Source organism: Paroedura picta, chromosome 2 (genome assembly GCF_049243985.1).
Source record: "Paroedura picta isolate Pp20150507F chromosome 2, Ppicta_v3.0, whole genome shotgun sequence".
In the NCBI taxonomy this organism is placed as follows: domain Eukaryota; kingdom Metazoa; phylum Chordata; class Lepidosauria; order Squamata; family Gekkonidae; genus Paroedura; species Paroedura picta.
Window position 1 is genome coordinate 10697184 of NC_135370.1, and position 17888 is coordinate 10715071.

Genomic DNA, 17888 nt, shown 5'->3' on the forward strand with positions numbered 1-17888 from the left:
AGGATGATTTGACGCTGAATGTAAGATGGCCAGGAAGGAACTTCTATCATATCCAAAAAAGGTTTGCCGTTCAAAGACCAGTATCTTAGTTTCTTCTCTTAACTCACTCATATGTAATTATAAAAATCTTCTTAAGCAAAAGAAACTGGATTATTCAAAACAATTATGGCAAGAATTAAGTAAGACGGTTACAGAGAAAAACAAGACATGCTTTTGGCATCTCATTTCCTCTGGTTTTGGTGAGCCTCAGCTTCAGCTTGATGCCCAAATTTCTGTTAAGGATTGGTATGTATATTTCAGAAATATTTTTAGTATTTCTCATTCTCATTCCTTGAAAGAAGGGCCTGCAAGAGCAAACCTGTCAAGGGAGCTTGGTCTGTGTAGCCTGGAGAGAAAACTACTAAGCAGTGATAGGATCACCATTTTCAAGTACTACATTTTCAAGTCATGTCGAGAATGGAGCAGAGTTGTTTTCTGTCGCCCCAGAGGGATGAAATCAATCCAATAGAAACAAATAAATAAATACATGCAATGTTTCTTTGTTTCTGTGCATAAGTCATAAGAGTTAATGCCAGGCTCAGTCAGTGTCCTGAACTGATGCGGGGGGGGGGGGGGGGGAGGCTAGTGATTTTGGTGTCCATCTGAAAGGAGCCTGAGGTGAGTCAGTCTAGGAAAGGACACCCAAGCAGGAGAGCTTGGGGGGGTTGGAGAATCTGGATTCAGGGGAGGACAGTCATGTTCTAGGAACAGCTCTGGAGAATAACAAAGGGGCAGGGTGGGAAGGAGTTTGGGGGAAGAAATCCTAACTCTGGTGCCTAGTAGGGGAAGAGTCTTCTGGGGAAAGAAGCCTTCCTAGCCTAGGTTCTAAGAGAGCTGAGTAGCAGCTGAATTCAGGGGCTTGAAGAAAGAGAGAAGTGTCTGGGAGAGGACCATTCTCTACCCTTGAGAGATCTGTATTCACACAAGGGAATCCCTTCAAGGCTGAGAAGCTTCCCAGAGGACAAAAAGGACACCTCTCTGTGGAACTAAGTCTGCTTCATAATAATCTATAGAAACTTCATGCATTTAAGAACATCCACCTATTTAATAAAGTTCATTTGCTTGTTAACAAATACAAAGTTGTGTGTCTTAGTTCCCTGCCCTCTTTCATCACACTTGGGTCCAAGAAAAGGATGTTGTCACACCTCAGTTTAGTGGTATTGAGGAATGTAAAAAAAAAGATCTCCATGGTAAAAGAGGCAATCTGTAACAATGCCGGTGTTTTGTTAGGCCCCAAGTTCTAATGTTACATCTGTTGTGTTTGTGACCCCACTTGAAAGAGAAACAGAGAAAAGGAAGTAACTGATCTTGTACAGAACTGAATTATGTCTTGTGGTTTCTGAAGAACTGCTTTACAAGTCCATGTGCAGCAGATAGAGGTCGTTTTCTCTCTTAGGTAAATATCTTAGTGAAAAAGAGGCAGAGGCTGCGGAAATCAAAATACGATGGAACTGATAACACGGTAGCATTTCGTGGCTGTTTTGGGAACTGGAGTGGATCAGTGAAAAACATAAGCAGACTTCTAGGAGGAGAAATGGTTCAGATTGCTGACTGTTCCCTAGGGCAGGGGTAGTCAACCTGTGGTCCTCCAGATGTTCATGAACTACAATTCCCATGAGCCCCTGCCAGCGTTTGCTGGCAGGGGCTCATGGGAATTGTAGTTCATGAACATCTGGAGGATCACAGGTTGACTACCCCTGCCCTAGGGGGCTTATCTCGATGATCTGACGAAGGAATATTCAGTTCCCAGCAACATTTCAACCTTTTGTGAAAATCCAATAAAATGAAATAGAATGTTATCCAATCAAGAGTGAAAGTAATTTGCATTCTTTCCTAGTATGGTCCCCCTAGGGCAGGGGTAGTCAAACTGCGGCCCTCCAGATGTCCATGGTTGCAGAGGCTGGCAGGGACTCCTGGGAATTGTAGTCCATGGACATCTGGAGGGCCGCAGTTTGACTACCCCTGCCCTAGGGGGTGGTGGGAGACACATGACACTACGTTAAGCCGAAAAAGTAACACTTAGATTGGAGTCTAGTAGTTTCTGGGGGGAGAAGCTTTTGAGAGTTAGAGCTCCCTTGGTCAGTCCATTTTGCTCAATTAGAACATAACACAAAAACAAAATAGAAGCCATGTTGAATCAGGCCAGTGGCCTATCCAGTCTAACACACTGTTTCATGCAGTAGCCAAAACCCAGGTGTCATCAGGAGGTCTACCAGCAGGGCCAGAACTTACAGTCATAGAGTTGGAAGGGACCTCCAAAGTCATCTCATCCAACCCTCTGCACATTGCAGGATCTCACAACTACCTGCCCACCTACAGTGACCCCAATTTCATGCCCAAGTGATCTTCTCTCACCAAAGACCTCCAAAATCTAGCCTGGCATGGGGGAGATTCTCTTCCCATCCCACAGTGATGATCAGCAATTATCTGGATATGCAAGGAAGGGCCACAAGAGACAAACACTGGCACATCCCTTCCTGCCCACCCACTCACAATCTGCCTAAGATCATAAAATCAGAGACGACCCGTCAGCCGAAGATGAGTAGACAAGAAAAAGAAATTTGCAAGCTGGTGATGGCAAAACCTTTATTCAAACAATAGAATGAGTTCCTCGGTATAAAACCTCGTTTTCGTATTTTACTTCATCAGTGAACTTAATTGGTTTTTTCAAGGATACTAACAGTCTTCAACACACTACCTTTCATTTTATACCTTATATTTTAAGCCATATGACTTGGGTCTATTAATATCAAAGGTCCATGAAGGTAACTATCTTGAGGCTAGGAGCTACTGATGGACCTCTGTTTCAGTTGTTGAAGCTGCCACCATATAAGAACATAAGAGAAGCCATGTTGGAACAGGTCAGTGGCCCATCCAGTCTGACACTCTGTGTCATAACCTAGGGGCCATCAGGAGATCCACCAGTGGATCCAGAACTCCAGAAGCCCTCCCACTATTGCTTCCCAAGGACCAGGAATACACAGCCTCACTGCCCCAGACATAAGAACAGAAGAGAAGCCATACTGGATGAGGCCAATGGCCCATCCAGTCCAACACTCTCTTTCACACAGTGGCCAGAATCCAGATGTCCTCAGGAGGTCCACCAATGGAACAGAACTCCAGCAGCCCTTTCTCTGTTGCCCCCAATTGCCAAGAATACAGAGCATCATTGCTCCAGACAGAATGTTCCATTTCTACCTTGCGGCCAATAGCCACTGCTGGACCTCTACTCAATATGTTTCTCCAGTCCCCTCTTGAAAGCTCTCTATGCTTGTAGCCGCCACCACTTCCTGTGGAAGTGAATTCTACCTGTTAATTACTCTTTGGGTGAAAAGGAACTTGTTCAATATTACAAGCTTACTTTCACCCTTCCTATCTACTCTATCAATATTTATTTATTTGATTTCTATACCGCCCTTATATTACAAGCTTACTTTCACCCTTCCTATCTACTCTATCAATATTTATTTATTTGATTTCTATACCGCCCTTATATACCACACATGTATACCACACATATGTATGTGGGGTGGTGGGGAGGAGATTAGCAATTCTTCCTTGTTCTGTTTGATCCTTTTAAAGACTGTATTGGAAAGGGTGAGAAGAATCTTTCATGGTGCGGGGACTGCACAGTATTATGCCTAGAAGCTGACAACCTTGGAGCCACCATTGGCCTAATTTCCAGCATCAAGGGACTGGATCCAAAGCATCCCTTCTGCTGAATGGGAAGCGTTTTGTTTCTTTCACTGTAAGCCATCTTGATTTTGGAGAGGAAAGTATCTTCTTTCCTCTAAAATAAGGCATGGCTCAGTGGTAGAGCATCTGTTTGGCATGCAGAAGGTTCCCAGTCCAATCCCTGCCACTTTAGGGGTGACGAGCAAGACATTTTTCTGCCGGAGCCCCAGGAGAACTGCTGCCATTCTGGGTAGACATTACTGACCTTGATGGATTAAGTATGAGGCACCTTCTTGTTTTCCTGCAGCAGATCATCCAGTGGAGAACTAGATTTCTTTCTAGTATACCAGATGAATCCTTGATAGCCAACTGCAGAAGCGGCCTGCGCTTATTTGAATGCGGCGCTTTCCTTGCTTTTTAAATGCCCTTGAAACTGTGGGAGTTTCTGGTTCCTGTTCCAAATACTTCTTTGTGCCCTTTTACGTATCTGTTTGCATTTAGAAGAAAGTCCTAATCTGGGGAGAAACAATTTAGCTGTCATTCAAGAAACTTTTAACTTTGCTTCCAACCTGGGCCTATTCTGCACACAATAGATAATGCACTTTAAATGCACTTTAGAAGTCGTTTTTCTAAAATCCAGCTGCCAAAGCACATTGAAAGTGCATTATCCTATGTGTGCAGAATGGGCCCTGGTTGACAATTGGGCCGTAAGATGTTTGAGTCTGGAGGGTAATCCGAGATGTTATGTTCCGGTCAAAGTCAAATTTTATTTATGGCCATTCAGACCACAGTTTAAATACACAATTAAAATATCAGATGAATAAAAAAAAGAGAGAGATTTAAATACGAAAAGGGTATTTACGGTCAAGCATATAAAATTTATGATTAAAACCCATTGTTGAAAACAGGCATTCCAGCATTTGGTTAAATCAAGGAGGAAACTTTCTGTCCTACATGTACACAACGCAGTTTAATGGCAGCTGCACAAAATTTAGCAGTACAAAGAGTTGTTTGTTGATTTTCATCATTAAGAAGATTCTTAACTTTATCCTTTGAAGGGAATTTGGATCTCTGTCTGGAATTGGCTGGATTAAAATGCTTATTACAGCATTCCAGATGGAACAGCGTAGCCACCCGTGTTTGCTTGTTTCTAACTGGCCACAGAATCTCTGTGAAAAGGGGATTTTCCTAGACCAGCCTTCCAGGATGGCCATGGGCTGAGCATCTGTTTATTAATGTCTGAAGTAGCGAGATATGGAGCTGGGGCAAGTCTGTATCTGAAAGCAGGAAGTCTGGGATTCTGCCAGCATTCGCTGGCAGAGACTCATGGGAATTGTAGTCCATGGACATCTCGAGGGCCGCAGTTTGACTACCCCTTGTTTAAGTATAGACTTAGCTTGATCATGATGTAAATCGAGTAACAGTGGTTCCGATAACCCAAGTTGTGCTATCTTGAGCCATATAGTTTTAACCAAAGTAATGGAAAATTGTCACTTAATATACGTGATGAAAGGCTCTTGGTATTGCCGTTTAATTTTAATCAGGGGGTAACTGATAAGATACCGGTCTTACCTTTTATTTCTTGCATTCCGGTTTCCAGTTGTATTCCGGTTTCCAAAAATTTGCATTCCGGTTTCCAAAAATTTGGTGCACATTTAGGAAACTGGAGAATCATCCTAAAAAGTTTTTTTTTGGACTCTCTCCCAATGGGTGATGCTTATATTTGAAGCTCCCAGGAAGGTGCCGTATAAAAGTTGGGAAAGAGACTTTGCCTTAAAAAATTCCAAGGCTGCTGGAGATTATGCTCTGGTCAGCTTATGTAGACTCACTTCTTTCTTTCTTTCTTTCTTTCTTTCTTTCTTTCTTTCTTTCTTTCTTTCTTTCTTTCTTTCTTTCTTTCTTTCTTTCTTTCTTCCTTCCTTCCTTCCTTCCTTCCTTCCTTCCTTCCTTCCTTCCTTCCTTTCTTGTCTTCCCAACTGCCCACCTACCTGCCCACCTACCTACCTACCTGTTTGTTTTAAAATTTATTTGCTGCGGCTCCCAGACCAGCTGGCCTGCGATGGCTCACAAGATTGTTATCGATAACATCATCAAACCAGCCTATTTCTGTGTAAAGGAATCTTATTCACCAAATATTTCGGACACCATCTTAAGACGTATGCTTTTGATTCGCAGGAGCTCGAGTCAACGCCAAGGACAACATGTGGCTGACCCCTCTCCACCGAGCGGTTGCTTCAAGGAGCGAAGTGAGTGATATGTCCAAGGCGTCGTGACCTTGTGCCATATGGTGTTGTATAATTCCCTGGACAAGTAAAAAGTCATTTCTGGGCAGCTAAGATTGCAGCCACTTATCCCACATCTGTGTTCTAGCAGCTAGTTGCAATACAGTTTAAATTTCACCAAAGTAATGAAATCATGAACCAAAAGTAAAGACTGCATATTTAATTTGAGACGCACATGTTGCTCAAAGTTGTCACCATCCCACTTGGCAGAAAGAAAAGCCTCATGAATCCTATCTGGCTGCTGTTGAACAGTAGCCAGCTTGTAAATGGTTCTTCATCTTCTTGGAGAGGAGTGAGGAGTGGAGTGCCCCAGGTATCTGTCCTGGGCTCCGTGTTGTTCAACATATTAATAAATGATTTGGATGAAGGAAAAGAGGGGGTACTTATTAAATTTGCAAACGGCACTAAACTGGGAGGTGTAGCAGAAGACAGATTGAGGATACAAGATGATCGACAGGCTAGAACAGGGGTAGTCAACCTGTGGTCCTCCAGATGTTCATGGACTACAGTACCCATGACCCCCCGCCAGCAAATGCTGGCAGGGGCTCATGGGAATTATAGTCCATGAACATCTGGAGGACCACAGGTTGACTACCCATGGGCTAGAAAACTGGGCTAAAATCAGTCCCTTCGACCTCTACCGCTGCCGGCGCGCCAGGAGGCCCAGCCCGCATCCGCACAGCTCCGCGGCCGCCCCGTTAGCCGCCCGGCAGCAGCCAGCAGCAACCGCTCCAACCATGTTCGCCTGTGTCAAGCTCGCGGCCGGCTCGCCTGCATTGATTCATGCGGGGTCAAGAATCCTGTACAGACCAATTTCTGCCTCGGTGCTGTCTAGGCCGGAAAGCAGGACTGGCGAGGTCAACACGACTTTCCTTCCTGGACCTCAGGATACCGGCAGCCAATTAGCACTACGGAAGTTTCAAACCAGTGCAGTCAGCAGGGACATAGATACGGCTGCCAAATTTATTGGTGCTGGTGCTGCCACAGTAGGAGTGGCGGGTTCTGGTGCTGGTATTGGAACAGTCTTTGGGAGTCTAATCATAGGTTATGCCAGAAATCCTTCCCTGAAGCAGCAGTTATTCTCGTACGCGATTTTGGGATTTGCCCTGTCTGAAGCTATGGGTCTCTTCTGTCTGATGGTGGCTTTCCTGATCCTGTTCGCCATGTGAAGAGAACTGCGCCTCTCTGGGATTAGTGAACTACAAATGTGATTCTGTGTACTCGGGCTCGGAAATTGTGTATCATGGAAACGTATGCTACTTCCAAAGCAGTTTAATTAAAGATGGTAACGAGTTTAAACCCGGAAAAAAAAACTGGGCTAAAATGAATTAAATGAATTTCAATAGTGATAAATGAAAAGTTTTTCATCTAGGTGGGAAAACTCATATGCATCACTATAGGATGGGCGAGATTTCTCTTGGCAGTAGCATGTGTGAAAAGGATCTGGGAGTCTTAGATACTAAACATGAGCCAGCAGTGTGACTTGGTAGCTTAAAAGAGAAACAGGATTTTGGGGTGTATTAAAAGAAGTACAGTGTCCAGATCACAGGGTCTTTAAGAGGGAAAGTTGCACGTTCCATACGAAACATCCTCTGTGCAAACATGCAAACAGAAAACTCACTTGCCATCATAGAGAATTCAGAACAGGCCAAAGTCCAACCTTAAGCTCTGTCAGGAGCAGATACATAGAAGGTGTTGTAACTTATTGAGGATCCCTAAACATGGCCCCCTGCTGTAGCCCACAAGTCAATCGTTATCACTTACGCTGTCATGTGTAGTTTACTCATCACACATATCACACCTTCTTATCCTCATTGGATTGATTCACATGGGCAGCCATGTTGGTCTTAAGCAATAGAACAGGGGTAGTCAAACTGCGGCCCTCCAGATGTCCATGGACTACAGTTCCCATGAGCCCCTGCCAGCAAATCTGGAGGGCCACAGTTTGACTACCCCTGCAATAGAACAACGTTTGAGTCCCGTGGCACCTTAGAATCATAGAGTTAAAAGGGATCTTGAGGATCATCTAGTCCAGCTACCTGCCCACTACAGTGACCCCAATTCGTTGCTTGTGTGCCTATACTTGGGTGTGTGTGTTGTTGACTGCATGTTTTGCATCTTTTGCTCTGCATGTCTTTTGATGGTGCCTTCGATATTGCAGCACTGTAAACATGCTGTAAAAGAGCAAGAAAATAAGCCAGAGATCCTGCAATTTAGTAGGAAAGCTGCTAGAGAAAGCAAAGCATGCTGGACAACAAACACCCCCCTCCCTCTCATGCAATATGGGCACACAAGTGACAAAAATGAGATTGCGGAAAAGCCCACCAAGAGATCTCCTGCCCTTGCAGCCACTTCCCTAGAAGCCCCTTGCCAAGAAGGGGAAGTGCAGAATGTCCTGCCCAGAAGTCACATGTTCCCACTGACTTAAACATTGTGGGAAGTCAGGAAGAGGAAGAGGTGGTGGCAATGGGGGGGGGGAGGGTTGTTGCTTGACAGAACATCTGTCCACAACCTTCAAAGAAATCTTTGCAGGGGAGACAGCACAGAGTCATTGGGGAGAGATCAAAGTGATCGAGGTTTAAGAGATGGTTCTTCATGAGGAACTGAGGGAGGATCATGGTGCAAAATGCTTGTATTGTTGGAAGACTAGAAAAACGGGAGTGTACATGGACACAGTATAGCCGCAGGGGTGTTGGTGGATCATTGGGATAATTTTCCCAGACTGGGAATTCAGCCAAATGCCTAGCAGAGCTCTATGCAGAGAGGCAGGAAACTGGAGAGGGAATCCGGTGTCTTGTAGGCAACATAAGTCTGTATTAAGAGCTGTGCGACCAACACTTTTATTTGGAAGCACTATTAAAAGATTGGCTCAGGAGTCATGACTAGGCTGTCAGCCAACCACCCACTGATTGAGCAACCTGCTGTACGCAGATCTGTTTCTCCCAGGTTCTTCTCGAGAGCAGGAGAGACCCAAAAAGCATCAATCCACTCTGGGGTAGGGACTTGCATGAGTCAGCCTGTGGTGAACTCCATAAATGATCAGAGGAATGAACCCAAAGGATGGAGCCAGTGTGGTGGAGTGATTAAGAATGTCAGACTAGTATCTAGGAGACCTGAGTTCAAATCCCTACTCGTGATGTGGAATCTTGTAGGGTGAACTCGGGGGCTAGTCAAAAACTCTCGGTCTGACCTACTTTCCAGGGTTGTTGTGAGGATAAATTGAAGCCAAGGAGAAGGCTTTAGTTTGCTTGGGGTCCCCATTGTGGAGAAGGGCAGGATCCAGATGACGTAAATAGCATGAATTTCCCCAGAAACACCAAGTGTGAAAAAGGGCGGTTGTAGGTTGGATCCCATGGATGCAGAGATGGTTTTTTTTCAGCCAGGGCCAAACCACAGCTTCCTTCTGCTCCCCTGGGAATTCTCCTGTTGAAAGGGAAAGGTTGATTATCTCCTGAGGGGGGGTCTCCCATCTTCTCATTGCTCTTTTTGAGGAGCCATTTAGGGCAGGGATCTGATGGGCATGGGGTTGGTCTCACTGATGCTGGCAGCCCATCCACTCACTAAGCATTATAAAGCAGAAGTTGCCTGCAGATCCACCTCTCTCTGTGGCCTTTCCCACCAAGCTTGGCCTTTGGGTGATGTGGGGGTGAGGGTGGGAAGGAGGCAACCCCTCCCCTCACAGCCTGCCTGGCCCAGCCTGCCCTTTGGGTGATGGGGATGGATGGGAAGGATGCAGCCTTCCCTACCTGGCCCAGCCCTTTGGAAATGGGGTAGAAAGGTGGCAGCCCACCCTTCCATGGCCTGGCCTTGGGAAGTTGTGAGGTTTGATGGGAAGGTGGGGACAGTTGTGATGTATATAGACACCTTTGTATGAAGATGGGGGGTAGGAGGGTCATTTGCCCTCCAAAGCAGCTGTTTTCTCCAAGAGAACTGATGCCTTCTTTCCCTACTCCCTTCCTTCCTTCCTTCCTTCCTTCCTTCCTTCCTTCCTTCCTTCCTTCCTTCCTTCCTTCCTTCCTTCCTTCCTTCCTTCCTTCCTTCCTTCCTTCCTTCCTTCCTTCCTTCCTCTCTCTCTCTCTCTCTCTCTCTCTCTCTCTTTCATCCTGTTTTTCTCTCTTTCATCATCCTGAAGGTTTCCTGGCCCACACCTGGAAGTTGGCAGCTGGCTGCATATGGGGGAGGAGTCAGGAATCAAACCTAGCTCTTACGATTACAGTCTTCTACACTTCAACCCCTTCCCCACACTGGATCTCAAGATTGAGTGGGGAGCGGGCGGGGGAGGAGGGCCAGAAGCCAGGAAGGTTACAGTGCAGGTGTCTGTGCCAGGGCCCATTTCATTCCCGGGTACAACGGGCTTTGCCTCTAACCTTATGTCTTTGTCATCGAGAAACTTTGAAATTTTATTAACAAATGCTTTACCGTTTTCATTCTGTTCTTTTGAATTTATGGCTTCTTGTTCATGGTACCCTTGGGTTTAGAACCTGTTTTAATTGTTGCTCTAGAAGATGGAGGGTTGAGAATTGATTGGTCTATCGCTTTAAAAAAAATGCACATCTCCAAGCTCTTTTAAAGCTAAGCCTGGAAACCTTCTCCCAGAAGTGTGGCAGGAACATTCGCCCAGGCAGTCCTGTTAAATGCAAACTGCTCAGTGTGTTCCATGGCCAAGTGGGGGCTTGTAGCAGTGGGAAGCTGATGGGCAGTAGGTTCAGGATGGACAAAAGGAAATACTACTTTACGTAGAGTGATTAAAATGTGGCATTCGCTGCCAGAGGATGCAGTGATGGCCACGGGAATAAACAGCTCTCAAAGTGGATTAGGTAGATTAGTGGAGAAGAAGTCTGTCAATGGCTACTAGCCATGGTAACTGAGGGGAGGCACATGTTCAGAGGCACGAATCCTCTGAATCCCAGAGCCAGGAGAATGTCAGGGGATGGCCTCTGACTCTGTGCCATGATGTTGACCATCCGGAGGAACTGGTTGGTCTCTGTGAGAGACAGGATGCTAGACTACGCATCTGATCCAGCAGGGATCCTCTGATGTTCATATTTGTTGGATCCAGTGGAGGGATTTCAGCAATTCCCCCCTCTCACATCAGCTCTCTGACTCTTCACCCCCCCCTGGAGCAGCATTTTAGGGTGTATTTGGGGCTATAGAAAGAGGAAGGAGGTAGGGAAGTCCTGTTCTGCAACTGGAAATCCCCTTCGCCTGTGGAAATAACCCTGAGGCCCTTCTGGTGAATGTCTAGCAACTCTAAAAAAAAATGAAACCAAACTGTAATGATGAACTTAGGCAGATGGTCAGTGGGTGGGTGGGCAGGAAGCAATATACCATTGGTTTTCTTGAGGCCCTTCTTTGCATACCCAGGGGATTGCTGATCACCACTCCGGGATGGGAGGTGAATTTCCTCCAGGCCAGGCTGGATTTTGGAGTTTTTTGGTGGGTGGGGAAATAACTGGGGCATGAAATTGGGGTCACAGTGGGTGGGCAGGTAGCTGTGAGTTCCTGCATTGTGCAGGGGCTGGACTAGATGATGCTTTGATTCTATAAGTGTCAATCAATCAGTCTAACTGCACTGGATGGAAACCTTGAAACCTTCCTCCAAATTTCTTGCCCTAGAAGTCTGAACTGGCTGCCAGGCAATGAATGCCATTGTGCATCCTGGCCTTCCAAGCTGGAACGTTCAGCAGGTAACTCAAATCCGCCATGCTGGTTCATGCCAGCAGCAGGGCAGTGTGAAGGCCAGAGTAGCCAGCTTGTCCATAGGTGGGACGGGCGGAATTGATGGCGTGCTATCACTGACGAGTCTTATGTGTGTCCTTAATACCAGGTCTGTTCTACAGAGAACGAACACCAGTGTGCATGTTCAATTCATTTGGGCTATTTATCTGAACTGTCTTTGCAGGAAGCTGTGCAAGTATTGATCAAGCATTCAGCTGATGTCAACGCCCGGGACAAGAACTGGCAGACACCCCTGCATGTCGCCGCTGCAAATAAAGCTGTCAAGTGTGCCGAAGTGATCATTCCACTTCTGAGCAGTGTCAACGTCTCTGACCGAGGGGGCCGGACTGCACTGCACCATGCAGCCCTGAACGGCCATGCTGAAGTGAGTGCCATCATAGCATGGTTGTTGTGGACCTGGAACATTGCTCATTGACAGGAACACCCCCAGACGTTTCCTGGAGAGACAGGCTTGGTATTAGCCCTGATCCGCTGCCAGAATTGTCAGTCCAGTTTTGCAGGAGGCTGTAGAAAGATATGACAGACACCAACTAATCCCATGCCTTCTGAGGGTCACATTTGTTGAATCCCCGTGTCAGGTTAGTTCTTGGATGGGAGGCCTCCAAGGGAATCCAGGGTTGCCATGCAAAGCCAGGTAATGGCCAACCACCTCTGTTTGCTTCTTGCCTTGAAAGCCCTACAAGGCCACTCTGTCAGCTGTGGCTGGATGGCACTTTCTACCACCGGAGGCATGGAATCCCGAAAGACAGGAATTGTCCTCTGTGTGGGAGAAGTGATTTTACAGAATGAGGCACCACATTATTACCATGGAATATTTGAGAATGAAGGTCAAACAAATGTCTCCAGTTGTGAAGCCAACAACACAGATTGCTGTCAGCATGGAGAGTGGCTAGCAGTGGATAAAATACGTTCTTTGAAAAGGGTGGGGGTGAAGTATAGATCCCTGAGAGATGTCTGGCTTACCGTGTTAGCAAGGCACTGCTGACTGCAGAAGATTGTGAGTTGTCACAAAGTGAGAACTGAGAGGCTGCTGACAGCCTATATTAACTTGAGGCTGGGAAGACTGGGTTGTAAAACTGCTCCTTCTGCAGATACCCTTGGACTGCCTGAACGAATCCTTGACTCACTGGACTGAGTTAAGACATGCATTGCGTTCTGTCTGTCCCTTGGCATTCTGTTTTTGAAATATTGATTCTCTCTGCCTTCCTGGCAGCTCATCTGTGTTTTGTTCCAGCAAAGAGCTGAAACCTGAGACTAACACAGGAGGCAAAGGAAACAGCTGGCATCCCTCTGTTGCCTTGGGGAGATGGAGGGTGGGAAGAGGTTGAGAGTGGGGCAACTTATCAGCAGCTGGGCCTTTCAGAGAAGCCAACACCTCTTCCACCCAGCAAGTAGCAGGAAGAGGAAGAAGAGGACAGATAAGCCCCTCATTGGAAAAGTGCTCTCTCTTTATTGGCGGCACCCCCCCCCCCCCAGAGAAGGCCAATCAGGTAGGGAGTGAGTTGTCTGCATGCAGTTTGATTGGATTGGCCCTTATTGGCCGAGTGCTCTCTCCCTACTTGTGGCACAATCAGATAAGGTGTGAGTTTTCTGCACGAAACTTCAACTTTATAATGTTTCATGATGATAGTGATAGTGATATTTCTTGCCTCCGGTGGCTCAGCTTAGGCTGGTCTCATCACATCTCAGGAGCCAAAGAGGGTCAAACTTGGTCAGTCTTTGGATGGGAGACCTGTCTTGGCAGTAGTACATGCAAAAAGGATTCGGGGCTGTATCCAAAGAAGTATAGTGTCCAGATTGTGTAAGGTGATGGTACCGCATTACCTGCCTATGCCCCTCAAAGAGCTCTATGCTCCACCAACAACAACCGGCTAATGATCCCTGGTCCTAAAGAAGCCTGCCTGGCCTCAACTCTGTCCTGCCCCCCACCTGGTGGAATGAGCTCCCTGAGGAGATCAGGGCCCGGACGGAGCTAAAAGAGAGCTCCTCCCCTAGGCATTTGGCTGAGACCAGGTGTAACCAACAACATCTGCAGGGTCCCTGCTCTCTTCCTCCCAGAAATCCATTCATGCATTCTGCTCCTGGACCTGTTTGCACTGTTTGCACTGTTACAATTATCAGTGTTAATAGTATTAATGTTATGGTTATTTATATGTTATGGATTGTTTCTTGTATTGTTTTCTACGTTTTATGTAAACTGCCCTGAGCCTCCAGGGAGGGCAGTATATAAATATAATAAATAAAATAAAAATAAATGCATTATTCTGTTCTGGTTAGACCTCAATTAGAATATTGTGATCAGTTTGAGGCACTGCAATTGAATAAGGCTGTAAACAAACCGGAGCATGTCCATAGGAGGGCAATGAAAATGGTGAGGGGCTTGGGGACCAAGATATACAAGGAAAGGTTGAAAGAACTTGGTCTGTTTTACCTGGGTCAAGTCTGCACTAGGCTTTTTATGCTCTTTCAGCCCGAAGAATCTGCCCCCCCCCTCCGTTCTGCACTTGATTTTGGGCGTTTTACATTTTCCCTCTGCAATGTCCATGATTGAGTCCACAGTGACACTACCTTTTGTCTGCGATATCCAGGAGTGGATATAACTTGCTACACCTGAGAAAAGTGCTCTGAAAGCCCCAGTACTGCAAAGTATAGATGCCGGCAGATTTGTTTTGAGGGGGGGGGGAATCATCTGTTGATGGAATTGGGGCCACTGTGGGTGGGCAAGTAGTTGCGAATTTCCTGCATTCTGCAGGGGGTTGGACTAGATGACTCTTCCAACACTGTTATTCTATGATTTTATGATTAGACTATCCTGAGCAAGACAGACCACTAGTCTGCCTCAGTACAAATCACTTTCCTGTGCTTATGTATTATCAGCAAGTCCTGTGTGTGCCATCGTTCTTTTCTACCCAACTAATGTCACCCCATAAGTACCTATGGGACAGGACAGCTTGGATGACCTCAGGGTTTCTGTTTTTCCTTGTCCTGCTCCAGATGGTGAACTTGCTTTTGGCGAAAGGGGCCAACATCAATGCCTTTGACAAAAAGGATCGAAGAGCTTTGCACTGGGCAGCTTACATGGGTAAGAGCTTCTTCTTTTTAAAAACCACACAGACTGTTTCCGGTTGCTTCCCATTGTGGAGGTGAGGAACTCTTCCATAGGTCTGTTGTACTGTGAACATCTTCTTCTCTGAAGTTCTGCTGGATACAAATTTAGATCTGATCATGACGTTCAGGAAGGTCATGAATGCGTCAGGCGCTGGGGCCGGAGGGGGCTCTGGCACTGGTCTTGCAAGCGTTTAGGAAGGTGGGGCAGGAGGAAGGGGCTGCTGCCCATCTGTGGGCATGAGAGGAGGACACAGGGCTTGGCTACGGGGCAGCTGCAGGCTCCCTCAGAACAGCAGAAGTGAGTGGCCGGCTGGTAACACTGTGGCAGAAACCAAAGCTGTTCCTCCATCGCTCAACAGTGGCTACTTGGGGAAAAGTCCAGGGAGGAAGCCAGAGCACAGTTGGCCACTAGGGGGAGCAGGCCATTCCCAAGACTTTGCAGGAGATGGGAGGCAAAGCGTAGGTTTGGCCTGTCCCACAAACCGGGGGAAGGTGGATGGCCTTGCTGAAACTGTGAGGAGCTATTTGTGGGCAGAGTCTGAATATGCGACAGATCAGAGCACCAAGCTGCTTAAAAGAATACAATACGTTTATTAAGAAAAGGAACAGTGTAGCGAGAGAGAGAGAGAGAGAGAGAGAGAGAGAGAGAGAGAGAGAGAGAGAGAGAGAATTAGTCCTAACCATCTAACTGTTCTGTTATTCATTCAGTCTGCTGTGTCCTTTCTGAAGGCAAGCAGGGAGCTCAAAAGAGCAGGAAGTCTCCCATTGAGCCTGTAAGGACCCTGGAGGAAATCATTTGAAAAATATCACAAAGCTCCTGACCGAAGAATGCTAACGGCACATCTCCGACGTCCCCTGCTTAGTTATGCCTACTGTATATCTTGCATATTCCAACACAATTTAAGTATTTCCAGCCTACAGCCTAGGAGAACCCTCTAGGGGCTACTCTTTCCCCACAGAGAGAAGGGCAAGAGAGTGAAATGAGATAAGGATAAACATGTGCAGCAGAGGTCTGTATGTGGCTATTAGCCACAAGGTCTAGAGGAACAGTGGGACAGTGATGCTCGGTCTTTTTGGTGCTGGGGGGGCAACAGTGGGAGGTCTTCTGCAGTTCTGGTCCTGCAGGTGGACCTCCTGATGGCCCCTGGGTTTTGGCCACCGTGTGAAACAGATTCGTGGACCGGATGGGCGACTGACCTGATCTGGCCTGGCTTCTTTTATGTCTTTATGAGAGTCCTGATGGGAGAAGTTGGGTCAGAGCAAAGATTCAACCCCTTCCCCTCCTGGTCTGAGGCCTCTTCTGGGGTGGAGAGTGAACTCGATATGCCCACTCTGAAGAGATGGATGTTCAGCACCTTCACTCAGCAACCCTCCAACCACATATCATTGGATGGTCTTCCCTTCATGTTCCTATCACCTGCCAATCTCCACGCACCTGCGTACACACTCATAGCCACTTGGTGTCAATAAGAAATCCATGCCAGTTGCTCTGATTTGATGTGTGAACTCCAGCATGCCAGAATATAATCCGAGATTTGCAGGTTTCTTTGGATGCGAATCCAGTGATTTTGTTCAAACCATTGATCCTTTATCAGTGCAGAATATCCTCTCATTGCGAGGGTGGAAAATTGCAGTCTGCCAGGAAATTTGTCTCCTGGGCAGTTTAGGCATTGTTGATAGCACAGATACGGGGGCGGGGGGGGGGGGGACTAAAATCCTAAAATGTCTTTTGTAAAAGTTAAACCATGCAGAGATTCTAGTGAAAATGTAAGACGATCGAGCAGACAGAAGAGTTACCTTGTTTAAAGTGCTTGGGATGAACCCACCTGTCATGTTGCCAGAGATTCTGACCCCAAAGCGAAGCACCACCTGCTTGAAGGGAAATTTGCCCAATCCGATGAGGTCAGGACCACCCTTCTGCTTTCTCTTTCCTAAGGCCACTTGGAAGTGGTTGCCTTGCTGATCAATCACGGCGCTGAGGTGACCTCGAAGGACAAGAAGGGCTACACGCCTCTCCACGCTGCGGCATCCAACGGCCAGATCGGCGTGATCAAGCACCTCCTCAACCTCGGGGTGGAGGTGAGCAGCCGGGGGGGGGGGGGTCTCTTTTAGGATCGCTGCAGTCCTTTTCTCCCTGCCGTGTCCCTTCTCTTTGTGGCTCTGACTTGGCTGTGGAATTAGACTTTCGGTGACTTTAAAATGTATTGTATTGTCAGCAGGGTTTACGGAAGAACCTATTTATGACATCTCCATGGCATATTGCTCACCATCCCAGCCACCTTTGCCATCCTTCAGTTGTCGTTCCGTCTGGCTGTATGGTCTTATGTATTGATTAACTTCACTTTCTTTGCAACCCCCCCTCCCAGTCTCCCTAGTGGGGAGCCAAGATGGCTTGTATCACTTTCCTGTTCCCCATTTTATCTTCACAACAACCCTGGGAGGCTGAGGTTAGGCTGAGGGAGGGTGAGTGCAAGTGGAGATTTGAACCCAGCTTTCTGAGCCCTCCTCCCAACTCTCTTACTGCCTATCCCACGCTAGCTGTCCTGTATATCCCAGGGTTGACAGGTCCCATCCCCCCAGCTACCCGCGGGGGGGGGGTAGGGTTGCCAGATCTTGGAGGGGGAGACAGAGTGGGGTGAAATGCCACATAATATCCATTTTCTCCATGGGAAACTGATCTCTGTCGCCTGGAGATGAGCTGTAATTCCGGGGGATCTCCAGGAGGCTGGCATTCCTCAACTGGGTGTAGTGATTAAGAGCAGCGATATCTAATCTGGTGAACCGGGTTTCATTCCCCACTCCTCCTCCACTTGCAGCCAGCTGGGTGACCTTGGGCCATTCACAGTTCTCTCAGAGCTCTCTCAGTCCCACGAATCGCCCAGATTGTTGTTGTGGGGACAGGAAGAGAAAAGTGTTTGTAAGCCACTTTGAGAATCCTTTGGCCAGTGAAAATAGGGGTATAAAAACCAGTGCAAGAAGGAGAAAGAACCAGCTCAGGAGGTACCGGTGAGTGTTGCTTTCATTCTGACAGAGGGTAGTCTGTGA

The 17888-nt window shown here is 47.0% G+C and overlaps 2 protein-coding genes across 10 annotated transcripts in view; both read left to right on the forward strand.

Annotated features, from left to right (window-relative positions):
- The window catches only part of ANKRD44 (ankyrin repeat domain 44), a 158726-nt gene that overhangs the window by 66031 nt on the left and 74807 nt on the right, over window positions 1-17888 (forward strand). For all 9 annotated transcript variants that reach the window (XR_013227993.1, XM_077319352.1, XM_077319358.1 and 6 more), the window contains exons 4-7: window positions 5890-5960; window positions 11899-12099; window positions 14730-14817; window positions 16780-16922. Coding sequence is in view for 8 of the 9 variants with exons in the window: in XM_077319352.1 (XP_077175467.1) it covers window positions 5890-5960; window positions 11899-12099; window positions 14730-14817; window positions 16780-16922 (503 nt within the window). In the remaining variant the exon portion in view is untranslated. The remainder of the gene's footprint in view (window positions 1-5889; window positions 5961-11898; window positions 12100-14729; window positions 14818-16779; window positions 16923-17888) is intronic.
- LOC143829062 (ATP synthase F(0) complex subunit C3, mitochondrial-like) lies at window positions 6624-7295 on the forward strand. The gene has a single exon (XM_077319351.1). It carries the CDS (start codon window positions 6734-6736, stop codon window positions 7163-7165), a length of 432 nt encoding a protein of 143 aa, XP_077175466.1. The 5' UTR covers window positions 6624-6733; the 3' UTR covers window positions 7166-7295.

Bases quoted from the DNA above. Each gene is read 5' to 3' on its own strand.
- LOC143829062 (XM_077319351.1), top strand. From the start codon at position 6,734: ATGTTCGCCTGTGTCAAGCTCGCGGCCGGCTCGCCTGCATTGATTCAT.